The sequence below is a fragment of the Polypterus senegalus genome, chromosome 7, assembly GCF_016835505.1.
Source record: "Polypterus senegalus isolate Bchr_013 chromosome 7, ASM1683550v1, whole genome shotgun sequence".
NCBI classification, from domain to species: Eukaryota; Metazoa; Chordata; class Cladistia; order Polypteriformes; family Polypteridae; genus Polypterus; species Polypterus senegalus.
The window spans coordinates 184,584,192-184,604,640 of NC_053160.1; the positions used below are offsets into that span (position 1 = coordinate 184,584,192).

Here is a 20,449-nt window from a genome sequence, read left to right on the forward strand (position 1 = left end):
GAAAAAGTAATGGCCCCCTTGTTAAAAAAGAACCTACCTGTGGTGTATCACACTTGACTTCAATTTCCGTAGCCACCCCCAGGCCTGATTACTGCCACACCTGTTTCAATGAAGAAATCACTTCAATAGGAGCTGCCTGACACAGAGAAGTCGACCAAAAGCACCTCAAAAGCTAGACATCATGCCAAGATCCAAAGAAATTCAGGAACAAATGAGAACAGAAGTCATTGAGATCTATCAGTCTGGTAAAGGTTATAAAGCCATTTCTAAAGCTTTGGGACTCCAGCGAACCACAGTGAGAGCCATTATCCACAAATGGCAAAAACATGGAACAGTGGTGAACCTTCCCAGGAGTGGCCGGCCGACCAAAATTACCCCAAGAGCGCAGAGACGACTCATCCGAGAGGTCACAAAAGACCCCAGGACAACGTCTAAAGAACTGCAGGCCTCACTTGCCTCAATTAAGGTCAGTGTTCACGACTCCACCATAAGAAAGAGACTGGGCAAAACGGCCTGCATGGCAGATTTCCAAGACGCAAACCACTGTTAAGCAAAAAGAACATTAGGGCTCGTCTCAATTTTGCTAAGAAACATCTCAATGATTGCCAAGACTTTTGGGAAAATACCTTGTGGACTGATGAGACAAAAGTTGAACTTTTGGAAGGCAAATGTCCCAAGTTACATCTGGCGTAAAAGGAACACAGCATTTCAGAAAAAGAACATCATACCAACAGTAAAATATGGTGATGGTAGTGTGATGGTCTGGGGTTGTTTTGCTGCTTCAGGACCTGGAAGGCTTGCTGTGATAGATGGAACCATGAATTTTACTGTCTACCAAAAAATCCTGAAGGAGAATGTCCGGCCATCTGTTCGTCAACTCAAGCTGAAGCATCTTGGGTGCTGCAACAGGACAATGACCCAAAACACACCAGCAAATCCACCTCTGAATGGCTGAAGAAAACAAAATGAAGACTTTGGAGTGGCCTAGTCAAAGTCCTGACCTGAATCCAATTGAGATGCTATGGTATGACCTTAAAAAGGCGGTTCATGCTAGAAAACCCTCAAATAAAGCTGAATTACAACAATTCTGCAAAGATGAGTGGGCCAAAATTCCTCCAGAGCTGTAAAAGACTCATTGCAAGTTATCGCAAACGCTTGATTGCAGTTATTGCTGCTAAGGGTGGCCCAACCAGTTATTAGGTTCGGGGGCAATTACTTTTTCACACAGGGCCATGTAGGTTTGGATTTTTTTTTCTCCCTAAATAATAAAAACCATCATTTAAAAACTGCATTTTGTGTTTAGTTGTGTTATATTTGACTAATGGTTAAATGTGTTTGATGATCAGAAACATTTTGTGTGACAAACATGCAAAAGAATAAGAAATCAGGAAGGGGGCAAATAGTTTTTCACACCACTGTACATTTAAAAAGTGAATTGTTAGTTAGTGCCAAGATGGGCCAGCGAGGGGGTTAGGTCCTCAAAAAGATACTGCAAAAAAACTGGGAAACAAAAGTAACATTACAAAACCATCTTCAGTTTTAATTGTAAAAATACTTTTAAATTGTCACACACGTGACCTTAGGGGACAGCCAAAGGGTCCAACACGGGGTGTAAAAGTCACCAGAAAAAGTGTTGGTAGTGAGCATCAATGCCTTTCCTCTTTCCCTCTTACAGAACCACGGAAGACTCGGACAGAACTCGTCATTTCCCTTCCTTTGCAGATGACCTCATTTCCGTCCCATCCTGATGACATCACTACCGTCCCGTCCTGATAACCTCACTTCCGTCCCATCCTGATGACATCACTACCGTCCCGACCTGATGACCTCACTTCCTTCTAATACCGATGCCATCAATTTTCATTTCCAGCCGTTTCTGTATAAAGCTAGCCTGTTTTACAATACTCATTTGTCTTTTGTTATTTTGCAGAAAAGAACAGTAACAGTCACAACTGACTACTTGCAGACAAATATACGGGGCAAATCCCCAAATCTTTGTTTTTGTCTCGACTCCAGTCATTTGTAATGTACAGTGGTACCTTGAGATACAAGCGCCCCAACGTACGAGTTTTTTGAGATATGAGCCATCACTAAGTCGATTTTTTGCCTTGAGTTACAAGCCAAAATTCGAAATATGAGCCGTCAAAGAGCTTGTCCCCACACATTCTGAGGAACTGATGACAGAGGAGTTGACGGAACTACAGACGCAGCAACATATGGAGGTTCTGCAGGAGATCGGTATCTCGGAGGAGGTGATCTCTTAAACTGAGATAAAGGAAATGTTTGCAATGTGGTAAAAAGTTTCGAACTTAAAAGAAAAGAAACACCCTGAGAAAGTTGTAACTGATTGCGCAGCGGCGCTATTTAATGACACTTGCTAAGCTCATTTCAGAAACATTCTAAAGGGGAGGACTAAACAAAGCTCCATGGACAGGTTTCTATTGAAGCGCCCTGTGAATGAATGTGAAAAAAGCGTGGCAAAAAAGAAAAAAACGAGTGAAGAAGAAAATTAAGTTAAGCAAAAGTGAAGTGAAAGAAAAAACATTACAATACGCTAATCGACTTCGCCAACATCTGTTTATTTCTTTAGATTATTTTTTATGTATTGGGTTTTATTTTGTTTGTATACAATATTTGTTCATTATAAATATATTTTTCGTATGTTGAAAACATTTAACAAAAAATTTGGGTGGTTTTTTTGGGGGCTGACACAAATTAATCTCATTTCATTTAATTTCAATGGGGAAAATTGATTTGATATATGAGCATTTTGACTTACGAGCCCAGTCACGGAATGAATTAAACTCGTATCCCAATGTATCACTGTACATAGCAATTTTTCATAAGTAGCTGACTTTTGCTGTATAGGTAAGCAGTAATCAATAAACTTTACCACCCCTCAGTCCGGGACACAAACCCAAGTCTCCTTAATAGAAAGCAGCACCACTGCCACCGTGTCACCTAATGACATAATAAACATACATAAAAGTATAACACGTCTAAATTTGTGTTTGCTAACTGCAATTGCAACAAAATTGTAATATTTGTGGAGATTTATACTTATCCGCTAGTTATCCAATGGTTCTCAAACTTTCGTATTTCGCACCCCCCCCACCCCCCCCTTTTCTACCTCGAATAATTCTGCGCCCCCTGCATAATATAAGATAGATGAGAATAACCCGTGATACAACTAACAAAGGTATGATACTCGTGCGGTGTTGCGGTATCCTATCGTTTTTACTGCCATAAGATTTGCATTGTGTGGTTTTTGGTAGTAATTCTAATCCCAAAAACGAGGAATAAATTATTTATTCTTATTTAATTTTTTTTTTATGTAAAGAAACGATTAAATATGTTTACATTTTTAAAAAAATCGCGTAAACGAGGACACTGATGAAGTCAATCTGCGGAACATGAACATATTTTCGTCCAACAAATATTATACCGCTGTTAGTTGTATCACGAAACTAACCCAATACGCAGTAAATTATTTAACTCAATTTGGCAATATTGGCTACGCTGCCAATGTGGTGCAGTCGCGCCGCATTATCACCTGATCTACTGTTACCTGAATGTTCACGACAGATACCGATACGTCTCGAACTTTCTGGATTGAAAATACGCGACTATAAAAGCAGCAGCAGCGCCGTCATAGAAACAAACTTCAAATAGAAGAGGAGCTCAGAGTGTCGAGTATCTCGAATATCAAACCAAACCTGGACAGGCTGTGTACTTTAAAGCAGGCCACATATTAGCCATCAGATCAGGGGTGCCCACACCTTTTTGGCTTGCGAGCTACTTTTAAAATAACCAGGTCGAAATGATCTACCCACATTAAAAAATATATATATATATACTTTATACATAAAATAAATGTTGTCGTACCTTGCATAACTGAAAAACCTTAATGGCACAATGGTTCACCGACAAAAGCGCGATAGACATATGCGCCTCGACAAAACCACAATGGACAAATGAGCGCCGACAAACTCGCTAACTGGTTTTTGACAAATGCGTGCTGACAAAATCGCGAGAGAGGCCAAGAGAGTGGGATGCGTACGTGCGCATTATGTACACATTATGTGCTAGTTCAGGGGTCCTCAATCCCAGTCCTGGAGAGCCGCAGTGGCTGCAGGTTTTTGTTCTGACCTGGTTGCTTAATTAGAAAGCAATTCTTGCCAATAAAGCACTAACAAGCTATGAAATTAAATTCACTCTGCTATGTCAGGTCATTCTCATATCCTAGATTTTCTTTCCCTTTCTATCATGCAAATGATTTGAAGGCTAAAATGGACGAGTAGTTCTCAGTCCTTCACTTTTTTCTCTTCATTTTTCTTCCAAGTATTTAATTAAACCCAATAGTGCAGATAAATACACACAGGTGTAAATGGAAATAAGCGAAATGGAGAAATGCTGCTCTCTCTTGTCATTTGCATGTTATTGATAATAAGGAGCAATTAAAATAGCTGTTTAGGACAAAATTAAGCAATAAGGGCTCAAAATCACTAAAGTGAAGCAGAAGTGTTACTTTAGCAAGAAGTGCTTTTTATTAAGCAACTGGGTTGGAGCAAAAACCTGCAGCCACTGCGGCTCTCCAGGACCCTGATTGAGGACCCCTGTGCTAGGTTATAACTGTTATAACTGCTGATGGCATGCTGCGAACAAATAACTCAGTCAAGGGTTGGCATAATGCGTCGTATACAAAGCGGAATTACAAGCAGTGAGGCAGCCAGCAAGTCTAAATACGCTCAACTATGTGATCTTAACTCTTTCAGGGCTGATGTCGACTTTTGTCAAAAGGAGGAGTTGATGATGGTAATCAACTGTAAAGTGTGACAAAACCAACCGTTATGATTTAGTTGGACTCTCGTTGGTAGAAGGAAAGTTAGCTTCATTAGCTTGACTGAGATTTCCTGTGCTCGTGTGAGTAGTAAGGCACAAACAAGAGCAAAAATGGCACTGACATAATGGCGTGAGATCAAAACGAATGCGTAAAGCAAAATACTCCGTGGATGAAGTTTTGCCTTTTATCTCTGAACTGGACTATGACTTGCCAGACTCCGATTTTGATACAAGTGATCGAAAAACGAATGTGAGGTTCCAGCTTCAGCTGACTGGTCCCCAGCTAATCATGGAGCTGACACGTCTATGGCAATGTTCGCCAGGAGGACTGCCACTTAACAATGATAAGAAGTAGAAACCAGATGGCAATGGACTGCAACCGTGACTGCTGCTGCCCCAGCCATGCAAAGACAGCCTGGCAGAAAGCCTGACGCCCATTCTTGGCAAACTGGCAAAGAGTTAAGGACTATCTGCGTGCCGTGCTGATGGCATGCCGTGTCTCATAATATTGACTTCTAAAATAAACTTTATTATATATGCTTTAAACTAGTAATTCATATTTAATGAAACTTTCGCGATTTTGTGGACACGATTTTGACGGTGAGTTGTAATCGGCGCTATTTTGTCGGCGCTCATATGTCTATCGTGCAAATGTCAGGTCACATGGCACAATAACAATTCAACACCAGGAGGAAGAGAGGAGGGCTTGTGCCTCCTCCAGACCGTGAGGGGGTGTCCGTCCTGGTTATGTTGGGGGCCACGGGTACAAGGCTTGGAAGCCCAGCCCTGTAGGGACCCGTGGTCACCGCCAGGCGGCGCCCCAATGCCGGTTTATCCCGTGTGGTCTTTGGCCGGGGATGGAGCCCGGCCGGGACGCCTTGGAGGACCAGAGGAGGGCGTGTGCCTCCTCCAGGCCGAGAAGGGGCATCCGTCCTGGTTATACAGGAGGCCTCGGGTAGGGGGCTTTGAAGCCCAGCCCTGTAGGGACCCGTGGCCACCGCCAGGCGGCGCCCCAGTGCCTATTTATCCTGGGAGCCCGGCACTTCCGCCACACCAGGAAGTGCTGGGGGGAAGACGACCGGGGAGACACGGACGGCTCCCGGGTGCGCAGCCGGCACTTCCGCCACACAGGGGTGTGGCCAACGCTAAGTGCCGGGAAGCAGCTGGAGCCCATCCGGGTTCCCATAAAAGGGGCCGCCTCCCTCCAGTCATTGGTGGAAGTCGGGAGGCAGTAAGACGGAGCTGGAGAGAGAGGACGGGAGGCGGCCAGAAGAAAGGCACAGAGACTGTGGGCCCTGGACTTGGGGAATTCGGTGCAAGAGGCACTGGGGTTGTGAGTGCACGTGACTTTTTATATTGTATATAGTTGTACATAATAAACGGTGTGTTGGGTGAAAAATATGATGTCCGTCTGTCTGTGCCGGGGCCAGCGTTCACAACACATTTATGGTTAGTACAGTATTTCGATTCAATAATCTTCATGTGGGAAAAGGCTGACTTGCATAAATAAGTACAGCCGCATAATGCAATCAAGGAGCTTTTGAATTCAGCCGAGTGAAAAATGACGGCTGTCCGATTAACTGCGATTTTAGTTCCCTCTCCTTTCTCTTTCTCAGATCGCTTTTCAGAAGGAAGTCGGTTTGGTAGTTTTTATGAACAGTTCGAAAGTGCCTTTCCACATTTTCCTTCTTTGGAATAGCAATGATAGATTGATAGATCAGACAAACGCACTTCGATTGTGACTTTGTGAGAGAAAAAAATCCTCTTCCAATTCCACCTCCAGCCCATACCCTCCCCAAACAGTTTTTTTTTAAATCCCTTCTTTAGTCGATATAAATTGGAAAGCTAACTAGATCACAGCCAGAGTTTTGCAGTAGCTCTCGCGTTTGATCGTGTGTGTGTTAGAAGAGAAGAGATCTCAGTCTGGCCGCCTTGAGGATATATGATAGAGTCTATCATATATACAGATAGACTAACATTTAAAAACATTTTTTTTTTAATTCTACCAGCACTCCCTTTCCGATCTACCGGTCGATCGAGATCGACACATTGGGCACCCCTGCATTAGATCCTTAGAAATGTTTTATTTTAATTTTACTTATAATGCATTCAAGGTGATTATATGCTTGCAAATTTAAATTTGAAATAAAAATGTAAAAAATAAATTTTGATGTCTTGTTCATTTATTCGACGCCCTCCCTGTACAGCTTCAGGGTGCGCGCCCCACAGTTTGACAACCGCTGAGTTATGCTAAGTAACATCAGGCTACTAAAACAGACAAATTATAAGTAAGCTTTTTACCTGTTTGCAGCATTTTAACAGTGTAGACTTTATTAAAAGAGTTTTTGTATTTATCACCACAAAAGAAAGCTCCAAAACTGTCATTTCTGTTGTGCCAAGCAATCTCCGATACAAACTGGTTGTTGTGTTGGTAGCTGGGGGCCGAAGATGCCTGGCTTGGCAGAGTAAAATCGCGCTCTATCTTTGGTTGCTGTGGGATGCTGCGTTCGCTGTTCACACACTTCAGGGAAGAATTCAGGCTGGAGGTAACGGGATCAGGGTTTATTAATGTAAGGTCCATGGCTTCATTTGTTTTACCTGCAATTAGAAAATAATACACTGATTAGACATAGCAGTAGAGTGTTGTACCGTGTTAGCCATAGACTGATACAGGAGAAAGTAGGGTGAAATGACACCTTTTATTGGCTAACTAAATAGATTCGAAATGCAAGCTTTGGAGGCAGCTAAGGCCCCTTCATCAGGCAAAGTGTAACCTTTCTTTTTTTTCTTGATCAGAAGTCTCTGGAGTCTCTTTAACCATATCTTGTAAGTTGTTCTCCAGGAGAAGAATGAAGTTGTAGACCTCTTCTTGGATATTCTTTTTGAAGCTGTAGCAAATTTGTGTTAGATGGTTTCGTAGCCTCTCTGAGCTTCTGATACATAGCTGTTCTGCAAATCGGCTGCTGTAAGTGTGTATGGTTGGATTTTGTATCAAGAGGTTTTCCTTTTTGCATTTGGTCAAGAAGAAGATATCGCTGTCCGAGTGGGCTAGTTTCTTTCATCTGGTTATCAGTTCCATGTGAGTCTGGTACATTGTGGTGTCTGGTATTTCCATAGCAGTAGAGTGTTGTACCGTGTTAGCCATAGACTGATACAGGAGAAATTAGGGTGAAATGACACCTTTTACTGGCTAACTAAATAGATTCGAAATGCAAGCTTTCAAGGCAGCTAAGGCCCCTTCATCAGGCAAAGTGTACTAATTAGACAGACAGAAAGCAAGAAACAACTCTGGACAGGGCAGCAGTCCATCACAGTGCATACACTGGCACATCGGCAACAGTCAGTCCATTAGCGTGTCATCATCTGTGGGGCGGCATTAATAAATGTTAAGGGATGTGTGCTCTGGACACTGACGGGGACCCACAATCCGCCACCCACCTCCAGTCGTCAAACACTGAGGATTTAGAATTGGTGTTGTTATCCGCTGGGCACAGTTATTGAAATTGGGACGCGGTGAAATGTGTTATATTTTAATAATTCAGATTGGGTGAAAGCCCCGGACAACATAGCTCCTAGGATCATTGGGACACGCAAACTCCTCCACCACGATAAGGTGACGGCTCAAGGAGGGGATCACCCAATCTGAATTATTAAACGCCCGGAGTTCCTTAAGGCTCTGGATGTTGTAGGACTGTCTTGGTTGACACGTCTCTGCAACATTGCATGGACATCGGGGACAGTGCCTCTGGATTGGCAGACCGGGGTGGTGGTCCCCCTCTTTAAAAAGGGGGACCGGAGGGTGTGTTCCAACTATAGAGGGATCACACTCCTCAGCTTCCCTGGAAAAATCTATTCAGGGGTTCTGGAGAGGAGTGTCCGTCGGATAGTCGAACCTCGGATTCAGGAGGAACAGTGTGGTTTTCGTCCTGGTCGTGGAACAGTGGACCAGCTCTACACCCTTAGCAGGATCCTGGCGGGTGCGTGGGAGTTTGCCCAACCAGTCTACATGTGCTTTGTGGACTTGGAAAAGGCGTTCGACCGTGTCCCTCGGGGAATTCTGTGGAGGGTGCTCCGGGAGTATGGGGTACCGGACCCCCTGATAAGAGCTGTTCGGTCTCTGTACAACCGGTGTCAGAGCTTTGTCCGCATTGCCGGCAGTAAGTCGAGCCCGTTTCCAGTGGGAGTTGGACTCCGCCAGGGCTGCCCTTTGTCACCGATTCTGTTCATAACTTTTATGGACAGAATTTCTAGGCTCAGACAGGGTGTTGAAGGGGTCCGGTTTGGTGGACTCAGGATTGGGTCACTGCTTTTTGCAGATGATGTTGTCCTGTTTGCTTCATCAGGCCGTGATCTTCAGCTCTCTCTGGAGCGGTTCGCAGCTGAGTGTGAAGCGGCTGGGATGAGAATCAGCACCTCCAAATCCGAGACCATGGTCCTCAGCCGGAAAAGGGTGGAGTGCCCTCTCAGGGTTGGGGGAGAGATCCTGCCCCAAGTGGAGGAGTTCAAGTATCTCGGGGTCTTGTTCACGAGTGAGGGAAGAATGGAGCGTGAGATCGACAGGCGGATCGGTGCGGCATCCAGAGTGATGTGGGCTCTGCATCGGTCTGTCGTGGTGAAAAAGGAGCTGAGCCGTAAGGCAAAGTTTTTAATTTACCAGTCGATCTACGCTCCTACCCTCACCTATGGTCATGAGCTACGGGTAGTGACCGAAAGAACGAGATCGCGAATACAAGCGGCTGAAATGAGTTTCCTCCGCAGGGTGTCTGGGCTTTCCCTTAAAGATAGGGTGAGGAGCTCAGTCATCCGTGAGGGGCTCAGAGTAGAGCCGCTGCTCCTCCGCATCGAGAGGAGTCAGATGAGGTGGCTCGGGCATCTGATCAGGATGGCTCCCTGGTGAGGTGTTCCGGGCACGTCCAACCGGGAGGACGCCCCGGGGAACACCCAGGACACGCTGGAGGGACTATGTCTCCCGGCTGGCCTGGGAACGCCTTGGGATTCTCCTGGAAGAGCTGGAAGAAGTGGCCGGGGAGAGGGAAGTCTGGGCTTCTCTGCTTAAGCTGCTGCCCCGCGACCCGACCTCGGATAAGCGGAAGAGAATGGATGGATGGAGATTGGGTGATTGTTTGCAGACATATGCACCCTCTCCACTCATTACAGCAGTTCTGTAATTTCTAACATTTCCAGAAAAGGCCCGACCTAATTTTATTCACATGGTGCACAGATGTTAAGTTTGCCTTTTCCACTACAGCAAAGGGTGTTGATAAAGTGCAAATAACATTTTTTTCCTTTGGTAATCCTCACATGTGTTACATTTATTAGCCCACAAACAGACTTGTAACTCAAAGTGCAGCCGTCTCCGCTGTTTTCTATTTTTATCTGGCAGCCTGATATTCCTTTACTTGCCAGTCTATTCAGATTGCAAAAACAGTGCAAATGTTGCGTTGATCTGTTCCAAAACTATTTGACAATAAAGTGAAAGTTATTAAAGGGACATTGGCTACCTCCCAGGGCTGTTTTATTTTTATACCGTCGTATCACAACAGTGGATTCAGAAAGTCGGCAGACCCTTTCACTTTCTGCACACTTTACTGTGTCGTAGATTTCATTTGAAATGGATAGATCTGCAATTTTTGCACATCGGTCTACACTCAACAATTTTTAATGACCAAGTGAAGACAAAATTTATGAAAAATCAAAAACTGAAATTTGGCTTTCATAGAAGTATTCAGACCCTTGCACACAGATGAGGCCGCACCAGTGTGTTATAAAGCTCGACAAGAACCTCCTGTGACTTGTACTCCACACATCAAGGCGCTATATAACCTGACATTCTGTTAGCCTTCTTAATGGCTTCTGAACACTGACTGGCAGTTGATAGCGTAGAGTCCACTGTGACTTCTAAGTCCTTCTCAGAAGGCATAGTCTCGATTTTCAGACCTCCCATTGTGTTTTCAAACTTAACATTTTTAGCCCCTACATGTAATACTTTACATTTACTTAAAGATAAACTCCCTTGACTTGTACTCCACACATGAAGGCGCTATATAACCTAACATCCTATAACCATTTTTGATCACTTCTGTCCTCTGCTTAGATATAGACAGTGACCAGTCCACTATGACTCCCAGGTCCTTCTCAATGGAGACCCAAACTGCACCCAGGACTCCAGATGAGGCCTCACCAGTGTGTTATAAAGCTCGAGCAGAACCTCCTGTGACTTGTAGTCCACACATCAAGGCGCTATATAACCTGACATTCTGTAAGCCTTCTTAATGGCTTCTGAACACTGACTGGCAGTTGATAGTGTTGAGTCCTCTACGACTCCTGAATCCTTCTCATATGTTTGACTTTTGATTTTCAGACCTCCCATTGTGTATTCAAACCTCACATTTTTAGCCCCTACATTTAATACTCAACATTTACTGAAGGATAAACTCCCTTGACTTGTACTCCACACTTCATGGCGCTATATACTGTAACCTAACATCCTATAACCATTTTTGATCACTTCTGTCCACTACTTAGATATAGACAGTGACCAGTCCACCATGACTCCCAGGTCCTTCTCAATGGAGACCCAAACTGCACACAGGACTCCAGATGAGGCCTCACCAGTGTGTTATAAAGCTCGAGCATAATCTCCTGTGACTTGTAGTCCACACATCAAAGCGCTATATAACCTAACATTCTGTAAGCCTTCTTAATGGCTTCTGAACACTGTCAGGAAGTCGATAGCTTAAACTCCACTACGACTCTTAAATCCTTCTCATAAGGTGGACTTTCGAGTTTTCAAACCTCCCATTTTGTATTGAAACCTCATGTTTTTAGCACCTGCGCTTAATACTTTACATTTACTTAAAGATAAACCTCCTGTGACTTGTACTCCACACATCAAGGTGCTATATAACCTGACATTCTGTTAGCCTTCTCAATGGCTTCTGAACACTGTTTGCCACTTGATACTGTCGAGTCCTCCACGACTCCTAAGTCCTTCTCATAAGGTGGACTTTCAAATTTTCAGACCTCCCATTGTGTATTCAAACCTCACATTTTAGCTCCTACATGTAACACCTTATATTTACTTAAAGATAAGCTCTCTTGACTTGTACTCCACACCTCAAGGCGCTATATAACCTAACATCCTAAAAGCATTTTTGATCACTTCTGTCTTCTGCTTAGATGCTGACAGTGACCAGTCCACCGTGACTCCCAGGCCCTTCTCAATGGAGATCCAAACTGCACCCAGTACTCCAGATGAGGCCTCACCAGTGTGTTATAAAGCTTGAGCAGAACCTCCTGTGACTTGTACTCCACATGTCAAGGCGCTATATAACCTGACATTCTGTTAGCCTTCTCAATGGCTTCTGAACACTGTTTGCCACTTGATAGTGTCGAGTCCTCCACGACTCCTAAGTCCTTCTCATAAGGTGGACTTTCAAATTTTCAGACCTCCCATTGTGTATTCAAACCTCACATTTTAGCTCCTACATGTAACACTTTATATTTACTTAAAGATAAACTCTCTTGACTTGTACTCCACACATCAAGGTGCTTTATAACCTAACATCCTATAACCATTTTTGATCACTTCTGCCCTCTGCTTAGATGCTGACAGTGACCAGTCCACCATGACTCCCAGGACCTTCTCAATGGAGACCGAAACTGCACCCAGTACTCCAGATGAGGCCTCACCAGTGTGTTATAAAGCTTGAGCAGAACCTCCTGTGACTTGTACTGCACACATCAAGGCGCTATATAACCTGACATTCTGTTAGTCTTCTTAATGGCTGCTGAACACTGTCTGGAGGTCGATAGTGTCGAGTCCTCTATGACTCCTAAGTCCTTCTCATAATACATCCTTTCAATTTTCAGACCTGCCATTGTGTATTCAAACCTAACATTTTTACTTCCTAAATGTAACACTTTACATATACTGACTATGGTATAGCGGGTCCGCGGCTTCGAAAAGAAGGGCCAGGTTTTCAATCCGTATAGCCGTGCCGTTCTCCATGGGCGCGAATGGAGTTAATGAGGTGGTTGGCGCGAGTCGCACCTGCATGTGAGGGTGCGGTCGTTCCAGATTACCTCATTGGCTTCCTGGGGCATGTAATTAAGGCGCTGCGCCCACAGAGACGCATGAGGTGATGTATACAGTGGTGTGAAAAACTATTTGCCCCTTCCTGATTTCTTATTCTTTTGCATGTTTGTCACACAAAATGTTTCTGATCATCAAACACATTTAACCATTAGTCAAATATAACACAAGTAAACACAAAATGCAGTTTTTAAATGATGGTTTTATTATTTAGGGAGAAAAAAATCCAAACCTACATGGCCCTGTGTGAAAAAGTAATTGCCCCTTGTTAAAAATAACCTAACTGTGGTGTATCACACCTGAGTTCAATTTCCGTAGCACCCCAGGCCTGATTACTGCCACACCTGTTTCAATCAAGAAATCACTTAAATAGGAGCTGCCTGACACAGAGAAGTAGACCAAAAGCACCTCAAAAGCTAGACATCATGCCAAGATCCAAAGAAATTCAGGAACAAATGAGAACAGAAGTAATTGAGATCTATCAGTCTGGTAAAGGTTATAAAGCCATTTCTAAAGCTTTGGGACTCCAGCGAACCACAGTGAGAGCCATTATCCACAAATGGCAAAAACATGGAACAGTGGTGAACCTTCCCAGGAGTGGCCGGCCGACCAAAATTACCCCAAGAGCGCAGAGGCGACTCATCCGAGAGGTCACAAAGACCCCAGGACAACGTCTAAAGAACTGCAGGCCTCACTTGCCTCAATTAAGGTCAGTGTTCACGACTCCACCATAAGAAAGAGACTGGGCAAAACGGCCTGCATGGCAGATTTCCAAGGCGCAAACCACTGTTAAGCAAAAGAACATTAGGGCTCGTCTCAATTTTGCTAAGAAACATCTCAATGATTGCCAAGACTTTTGGGAAAATACCTTGTGGACTGATGAGACAAAAGTTGAACTTTTGGAAGGCAAATGTCCCGTTACATCTGGCGTAAAAGGAACACAGCATTTCAGAAAAAGAACATCATACCAACAGTAAAATATGGTGGTGGTAGTGTGATGGTCTGGGGTTGTTTTGCTGCTTCAGGACCTGGAAGGCTTGCTGTGATAGATGGAACCATGAATTCTACTGTCTACCAAAAAATCCTGAAGGAGAATGTCCGGCCATCTGTTCGTCAACTCAAGCTGAAGCGATCTTGGGTGCTGCAACAGGACAATGACCCAAAACACACCAGCAAATCCACCTCTGAATGGCTGAAGAAAAACAAAATGAAGACTTTGGAGTGGCCTAGTCAAAGTCCTGACCTGAATCCAATTGAGATGCTATGGCATGACCTTAAAAGGCGGTTCATGCTAGAAAACCCTCAAATAAAGCTGAATTACAACAATTCTGCAAAGATGAGTGGGCCAAAATTCCTCCAGAGCGCTGTAAAGACTCATTGCAAGTTATCGCAAACGCTTGATTGCAGTTATTGCTGCTAAGGGTGGCCCAACCAGTTATTAGGTTCAGGGGCAATTACTTTTCACACAGGGCCATGTAGGTTTGGATTTTTTTCTCCCTAAATAATAAAAACCATCATTTAAAAACTGCATTTTGTGTTTACTTGTGTTATATTTGACTAATGGTTAAATGTGTTTGATGATCAGAAACATGCAAAAGAATAAGAAATCAGGAAGGGGGCAAATAGTTTTTCACACCACTGTATATATGGGTTGACACCAAGGGGGGAGAGAAATGGAAGGATTGAGGAAAAGAGAAAGCGTGAGGTTGAAGGACGGCAAACAGCAGGTATAAAGTTATGATCTGGCCACCTAGAAAGTGGAGACACCACGCGCTGGGGCCCTGTGAAGGAGTGTTAGGCTGATGCGCTCTGGGGGCTCGTTCGCCCCCACTGATTGTTCGAGTGAGTGGGGTGAGCAGGGTAGGTGTCCTCCCGAGAGATCCGATGAGCGACTACGGGTGCGCGAAAAATGAAGGGAGGAGAGCCGACCTCGATGGTCTGGCAGCGACGTCCGCCAAGAGGCCAACACGGCGGTTGGCTTAAGGTGCTCGTGGCTATTGGGGTCTCCGCCGGCTTATGGAGCAATGGGTGAGCCGGGGAGAAAGACACGGAGGTGGGCCGGAGAGTAAAATGAGAGAGAGAGAGAGAGACTGTATTTTAACTTCTGCACATTTTTTTTTTACTTCAGATTTTAAAGGATTTATGTATTATTTTTTTTTAATCCCCGCTGGACACTGGTTTTATGGAATATTTATTGAAACTGATGCACTGCACTTCGTTTTGATTTTTTTAATAAAAGCACGTATGCACTTTTTGGATATATCCCCTGGCTTCATGTGAGATTTGTCTTCATTTGTCAGCTCATCTCGGTGACATTATCGACGGTGTTGGGTTCAAGGGCTCCCATAAAGACGGATGGGAGTGTGGAGCGGACCCGCATCATCACACTGACGTCAAACCTCATCTGCCCAAGCATGTCTGCCGTCCAAGTCTCCCATTAGAACATTAGCACAATGTAGATGAGAACAGGCAGTTCAGCCCAACAAAGCTCGCCGGCCCTTGTTGAAGGCACAATCATATTCCTGGATCCACTGTACTAATTCCTTTCATACTTTTAAACACGGGCAGCAAGATGGCGCAGTGGTAGTCCTGCTGCCTCGCAGTAAGCAGACCTGGGTTTGCTTCCCGGGTCCTCCCTGTGTGGGGTTTGCATTGCTCGAGATCAGAGGATAATTCGTTACGTTCTTTCAATTTTCAGTTTGTCTGGTTGTTTGTGTTTCACACTGCAAACCTTTAAGCATATTAAACATGTCAATAAAACTTCCCGTGGGCGTATCATGGAATTGTTTTATTAGGCAGAAACATCACAAATAGCCGACAACAGTTTGCGTTTTGTGCACCGCAGCATCGGAAGATTTAGACGAGAACAGGCCAGTCAGCCCAGTAAAGCTCACCAGTCTTATCCACTTAATTCTTCCAAAATAACATCAAGTCGAGTTTTCAAAGTCCTTAAAGTCTTCCTGTCTACCACTCCACTCGGTCACTTATTCCACGTCCATGTGGATGTCAGTTTGAAGAAAAGCATCCTAATGTTTGTGTGTTCAATAAATCCGGTACATACTCTGTCCATATTTTGAAAGTCGCCATTTGTAGATTTTGTGCAAAACAAAGCAGAGGAAAAAAAAAAAAAAATAAGTAAATAAAAAATGACTTTGAACAGAAAAGATGAAGCTCCTCAGGATCTCAATGCAACAGAGGGACTTCTCTGAGTCACAGCTCAAGCTCAAAGAGCTTGATGAACTATTTATTGTGTTCTAATTCCATTTACGGAAGGCACGCTCGGCAAAAAATTTACAGCTACCTGTAATTTTAAAAAAATCCTATTAGGACAAACTTTACGTTCACACAAAAGCAAATGTCAAAGTCAAAGCGAACTTTATTGTGATCTCAACCAGATACAAGTATACAGATAGACGAAATTGTGAAGCTCAGGGCACACAGTGTAGCAACATGATGTGCAAATAATAAATTAAAATTAGAATTAAAATTTAAAATTAAAACACAAACAAGACAAGACAGAAGTAGCAGCAATATGACGTGTGGTAAGCAATATGAACATTGAGGCAATCTATATAAAATTCACTAAGGCAAGACAACCATGGAAAGCACGCTGGAAGGGGCGTGGACTCACTGAGCCGCCCACAAGTGAAACGCCCATGGCGCATGCCCAAAGGAGCAGATACGCAGAAGGAGCCACGCCCACCAACTCCTGGCACCTCCGAGCCACCTTGACTGTTCATAGAGGCATGTTTCTCGCGGAGGTGAATCGCTATATGCAGCGTGTAAAACGGTTTGCGAGGGGTATCCCATGGGACCCTTGAAACAATCCTGTACAACTGAGGTTAAAACACAATGAAGTAAGCAGTCTTTACAAACCGAGTTTTCGGTTACGACGCACGACCGCGTGCACCATGGCGTGCACCATAGCAAACTGTTTTACTGTGTTGGTTCATTCCGTGCATTGTTACAATGTTGCTTTTCTTGCTGATTAATTTCATTAATTTTTCAAATGTTCATTTTCTCCCTGTGCCTAAAAATCATTAAAAACCGTTTGATTATGCTTATTGTATGGCACGCGGGTTAGCTAGTAGTCAATAAATATGTAGTATAATAAATAAAAATAGGGGAGGAGAGAAAGAGAGTAAAGTATATCTAATCTATCCTTTCAATCCTTATAATGAATAGGCTTCGTGGCAATAACTCCTGGGAAAATTGGAAATTTAGGTCAAAGCTTCCTCATTTTCAGTTAAGACTACAAAATCCATCCATCCATCCATTTTCCAACCTGCTATATCCTAACTACAGGGTCACGGGGGTCTGCTGGAGCCAACACAGGGCGCAAGGCAGAAAACAAACCCTGGGCAGGCCGCCAGTGCACCGCAGGTCTTTTACATCATTTGCATGCAAATACTTCTGACAAAGATAATATGTTCATAATTGAATAAGTTAATTATGTCACCCCAGTTTTGAAAAGTTATTCCTACAAATGTTTGTCATGCTAGAGCAGGGGCGCCGAACTCCGGGCCTGGAGGGCCGCAGTGGCTGTAGGTTTTCATTCTAACCACCTTCTTCATAAGTGACCAGTTTTTGCTACTAATTAACTTGTTCTGCCTTAGTTTTAATTAACTTGACTCAGACCCCCCTTAGTTCTTTCTTTTTCCTTAATTACCCCAGACAGGGCGCCAGCCCACCGCAGGGCACACACACACCAGGGAGAATTTATGATTATCCAACCAGCTATATCCTAACTACAGCGTCATGGGGGTCTGCTGGAGCCAATCCCAGCCAGCACAAGAAATAAACCCTGGGCAAGGTGCCAGCCCACCTCAGGGCACACACATTAGGGACAACTTAGGATCGCCAATGCACCCAACCTGCATGTCTTTGGACTGTGGGAGGAAACCCACGCAGACACAGGGAGAACATGAAAACTCCATGCAAGGAGGACCTGGGAAGCGAACCCAGGTCTCCTAACTGTAAGGCAGCAGCGCCACCACTGTGCCACCATGCCACCCACAATGAAATTAACCAACATAAATAAAACAATCAAGAAATAAGGAATAAAGATAATCAAACATCCATCCATCCATAATCCAACCCACTATATCCTAACTACAGGGTCATGGGGGTCTGCTGGAGCCAATCCCAGCCAACACAGGGCGCAAGGCAGGAAACAAACCTCAGGCAGGGTGCCAGCCCACCGCAGGGCACACACATTAGGGACAACTTAGGATCGCCAATGCACCTAACCTGCATGTCTTTGGACTGTGGGAGGAAACCCATGCAGACACGGGGAGAACATGCAGACTCCACGTAGGGAGGACCTGGGCAGTGAACCTGGGTCTTCTAACTGCGAGGCAGCAGCGCTACCCACTGTGCCACCGTGCTCCCCAATAACCCAGCCTTTGTCACTTATTGTAGATTTTGAAGACTTCATTAGCGTATGGATTGTTTAATAAAATTGCATTTCTTTATCAAATACTTATAATGTTAAGCAAGCAAACATTAAAACATTAAATAAATGGACTCAGGCTTGTACTGTATTGGGTGGGCTTCCTATTTGCTAATTAGGGTTTTGAATGAGGGTGTGTTTAAATGAGGGAGCAGGAAATGGCTGCTGGTATTTTTTCCTCTTTTGTTTCAATGGTTCCATTCAAACAAAGTTCAGTAATTCATGAGATGTGTTATAAAGGACGCATACTGTGAGAGAATGTTTAAAAAAAGAAACGACAAATAACTTGGACCTGAGCACGGAGTTAATCTCCACTGCTTGATTTGTCAGCCTCCTGCTTTCTCTGCTGGTGAAGCTGTTGCAACTCCTGAGTTAACAGGGCTGTTGGAAATTCAGGGCACATGGTCACTCCTTTACTCTTTCTTCATTGAAAAGTCTTTATTCACTTTGTCCTTATTTCTAAATAGCATGAATCTAAATCAAGCGTGGTGCAGTAGTAGCGTGAGGTTTGACTCCTGGGTGCTCCCAGTGTGGAGTCTCCATGTTCTCCCCGTCTCCTTTCCTCCAGGTGCTCAGGTTTTCTCTTCACAGTCCAAAAACATGCAAGCTGGGAGGATTGTCAATGCTGAATTGGCCTCTGATGTGTGTGTGTGTGTGTGTTGGATCGGTCCTACAATTTTGACTTTGGCACTGATGCCAGCTTTTAGACCTCAGTACCAATACCAAAACAGTTCTGAAGCAAATAGCGGGTGACTTCAACCCCCGTCTTACTCCAGTCTTGCTGATTGCTCACCACCTTGGTGTGCCGAGCCGTCACACTTCACTACGCCTCGCTTCCCTCTTCAAGCTGCAATTTCCTGATTGCACAGAAGCAATGGGGTGGGATCCTTCATGCAGTCCCAATTGCATAAGAGCAGCGTTTTGGCCCCCATTTGATAATCTGAAGTGCCGATGGAGTTGGATGCGTGTGCTTATTCTTCATGAAGTCTAGCTAATGGACAATTTTCCACAATGGTTATAGTGAGGGGGGCTTGTTTTGAGGGGTGGGGAATTGAGATGAAAGCTGACATTTTCTTCAAGTCTGATATCTGTGCAGCACAGAGCTCTACGTAAGTGGAGTGAACTTACTTGACAGTACTTGGCATTATTTCAGCTGGATAATCCTCTGACAACCCGAATCTTAACCGTACTGTAAAAGGGCGGAGCTCTGGAGGTTGTGATGGGCGGGACGCCAGCAGAGTGGAAGGACCAGGAGAGAGGGCATTGGTGAGGCAATACCTCTCCTGGGACACTAGAGGGCAGCCCTCCTGCGTGGCTGTGGCACCACGGAGTCCTGCAGGGCATGTTGGGAACTGTAGTTTGGTGAAGCCCTGTTGGGTTCTGTGGGGGCCGCCAGGGGGAGCTGAACAGCCCTGTAGAGGACCTCCAGCGCACCTGGGAGTGATTCTGGGTAATACTGATGGACCACCTGGAACACTCCCAGGACCTGAATAAGAGGGGCCGCCTCACTCCAATGAAGGGCCAGAGTCGGGAGGAAGGAGTGGACAAAGCCTGAGGAAGAGTGGAGGTGGATGGACTTGCGGCAAGGAAGGGAATGGACTGTATATTGGTGTGGTGTTGGTGGTCTGTGCACTTTTAATTATAAATAAACACTGGTGTTGAATTGAACCTGAGCCCTGCCTGCCTGTCTGTCTGTGTCGGGGGTTAAGGTGGCGGCGCGCCCCCTAGTGGCTCACAAGGTCTAATGCTGGACTCTATTGGTGCCTGTTAGAGTCAAGTCCACCTTCTTGGAGCTCCAGGGTTGCAGAGATATATACTGGTTTTCTTCAGGTACCGAAAATCCTGAAATTCTGGTACCGTCCAGTGTGTGTGCATGAGTGTGCGTGTGTGTGTGTGTGTGTGCATGTGTGTGTGTGTGCGTGTGTGGGTATGTGCACGTGTTTGTGTCTGTGTATATGTGTGTGTGCGTGGGTGCGCGTGTGTGTGTATATGTGTGTGTGCGTGTGTGTGTGCGTGTGTGTGTTTGTGTGTGTGTGCGTGTGTGTGTTTGTGTGTGTGTG

At 44.6% G+C, this 20,449-nt stretch overlaps 1 protein-coding gene across 1 annotated transcript in view; it reads right to left on the minus strand.

Moving 5' to 3' along the window:
• Positions 1-20,449, minus strand: part of tek (TEK tyrosine kinase, endothelial) — a 126,167-nt gene that overhangs the window by 97,419 nt on the left and 8,299 nt on the right. The window contains exon 2 of the mRNA XM_039759703.1: positions 7,144-7,440. Coding sequence (XP_039615637.1) covers positions 7,144-7,440 — 297 coding nt within the window. The remainder of the gene's footprint in view (positions 1-7,143; positions 7,441-20,449) is intronic.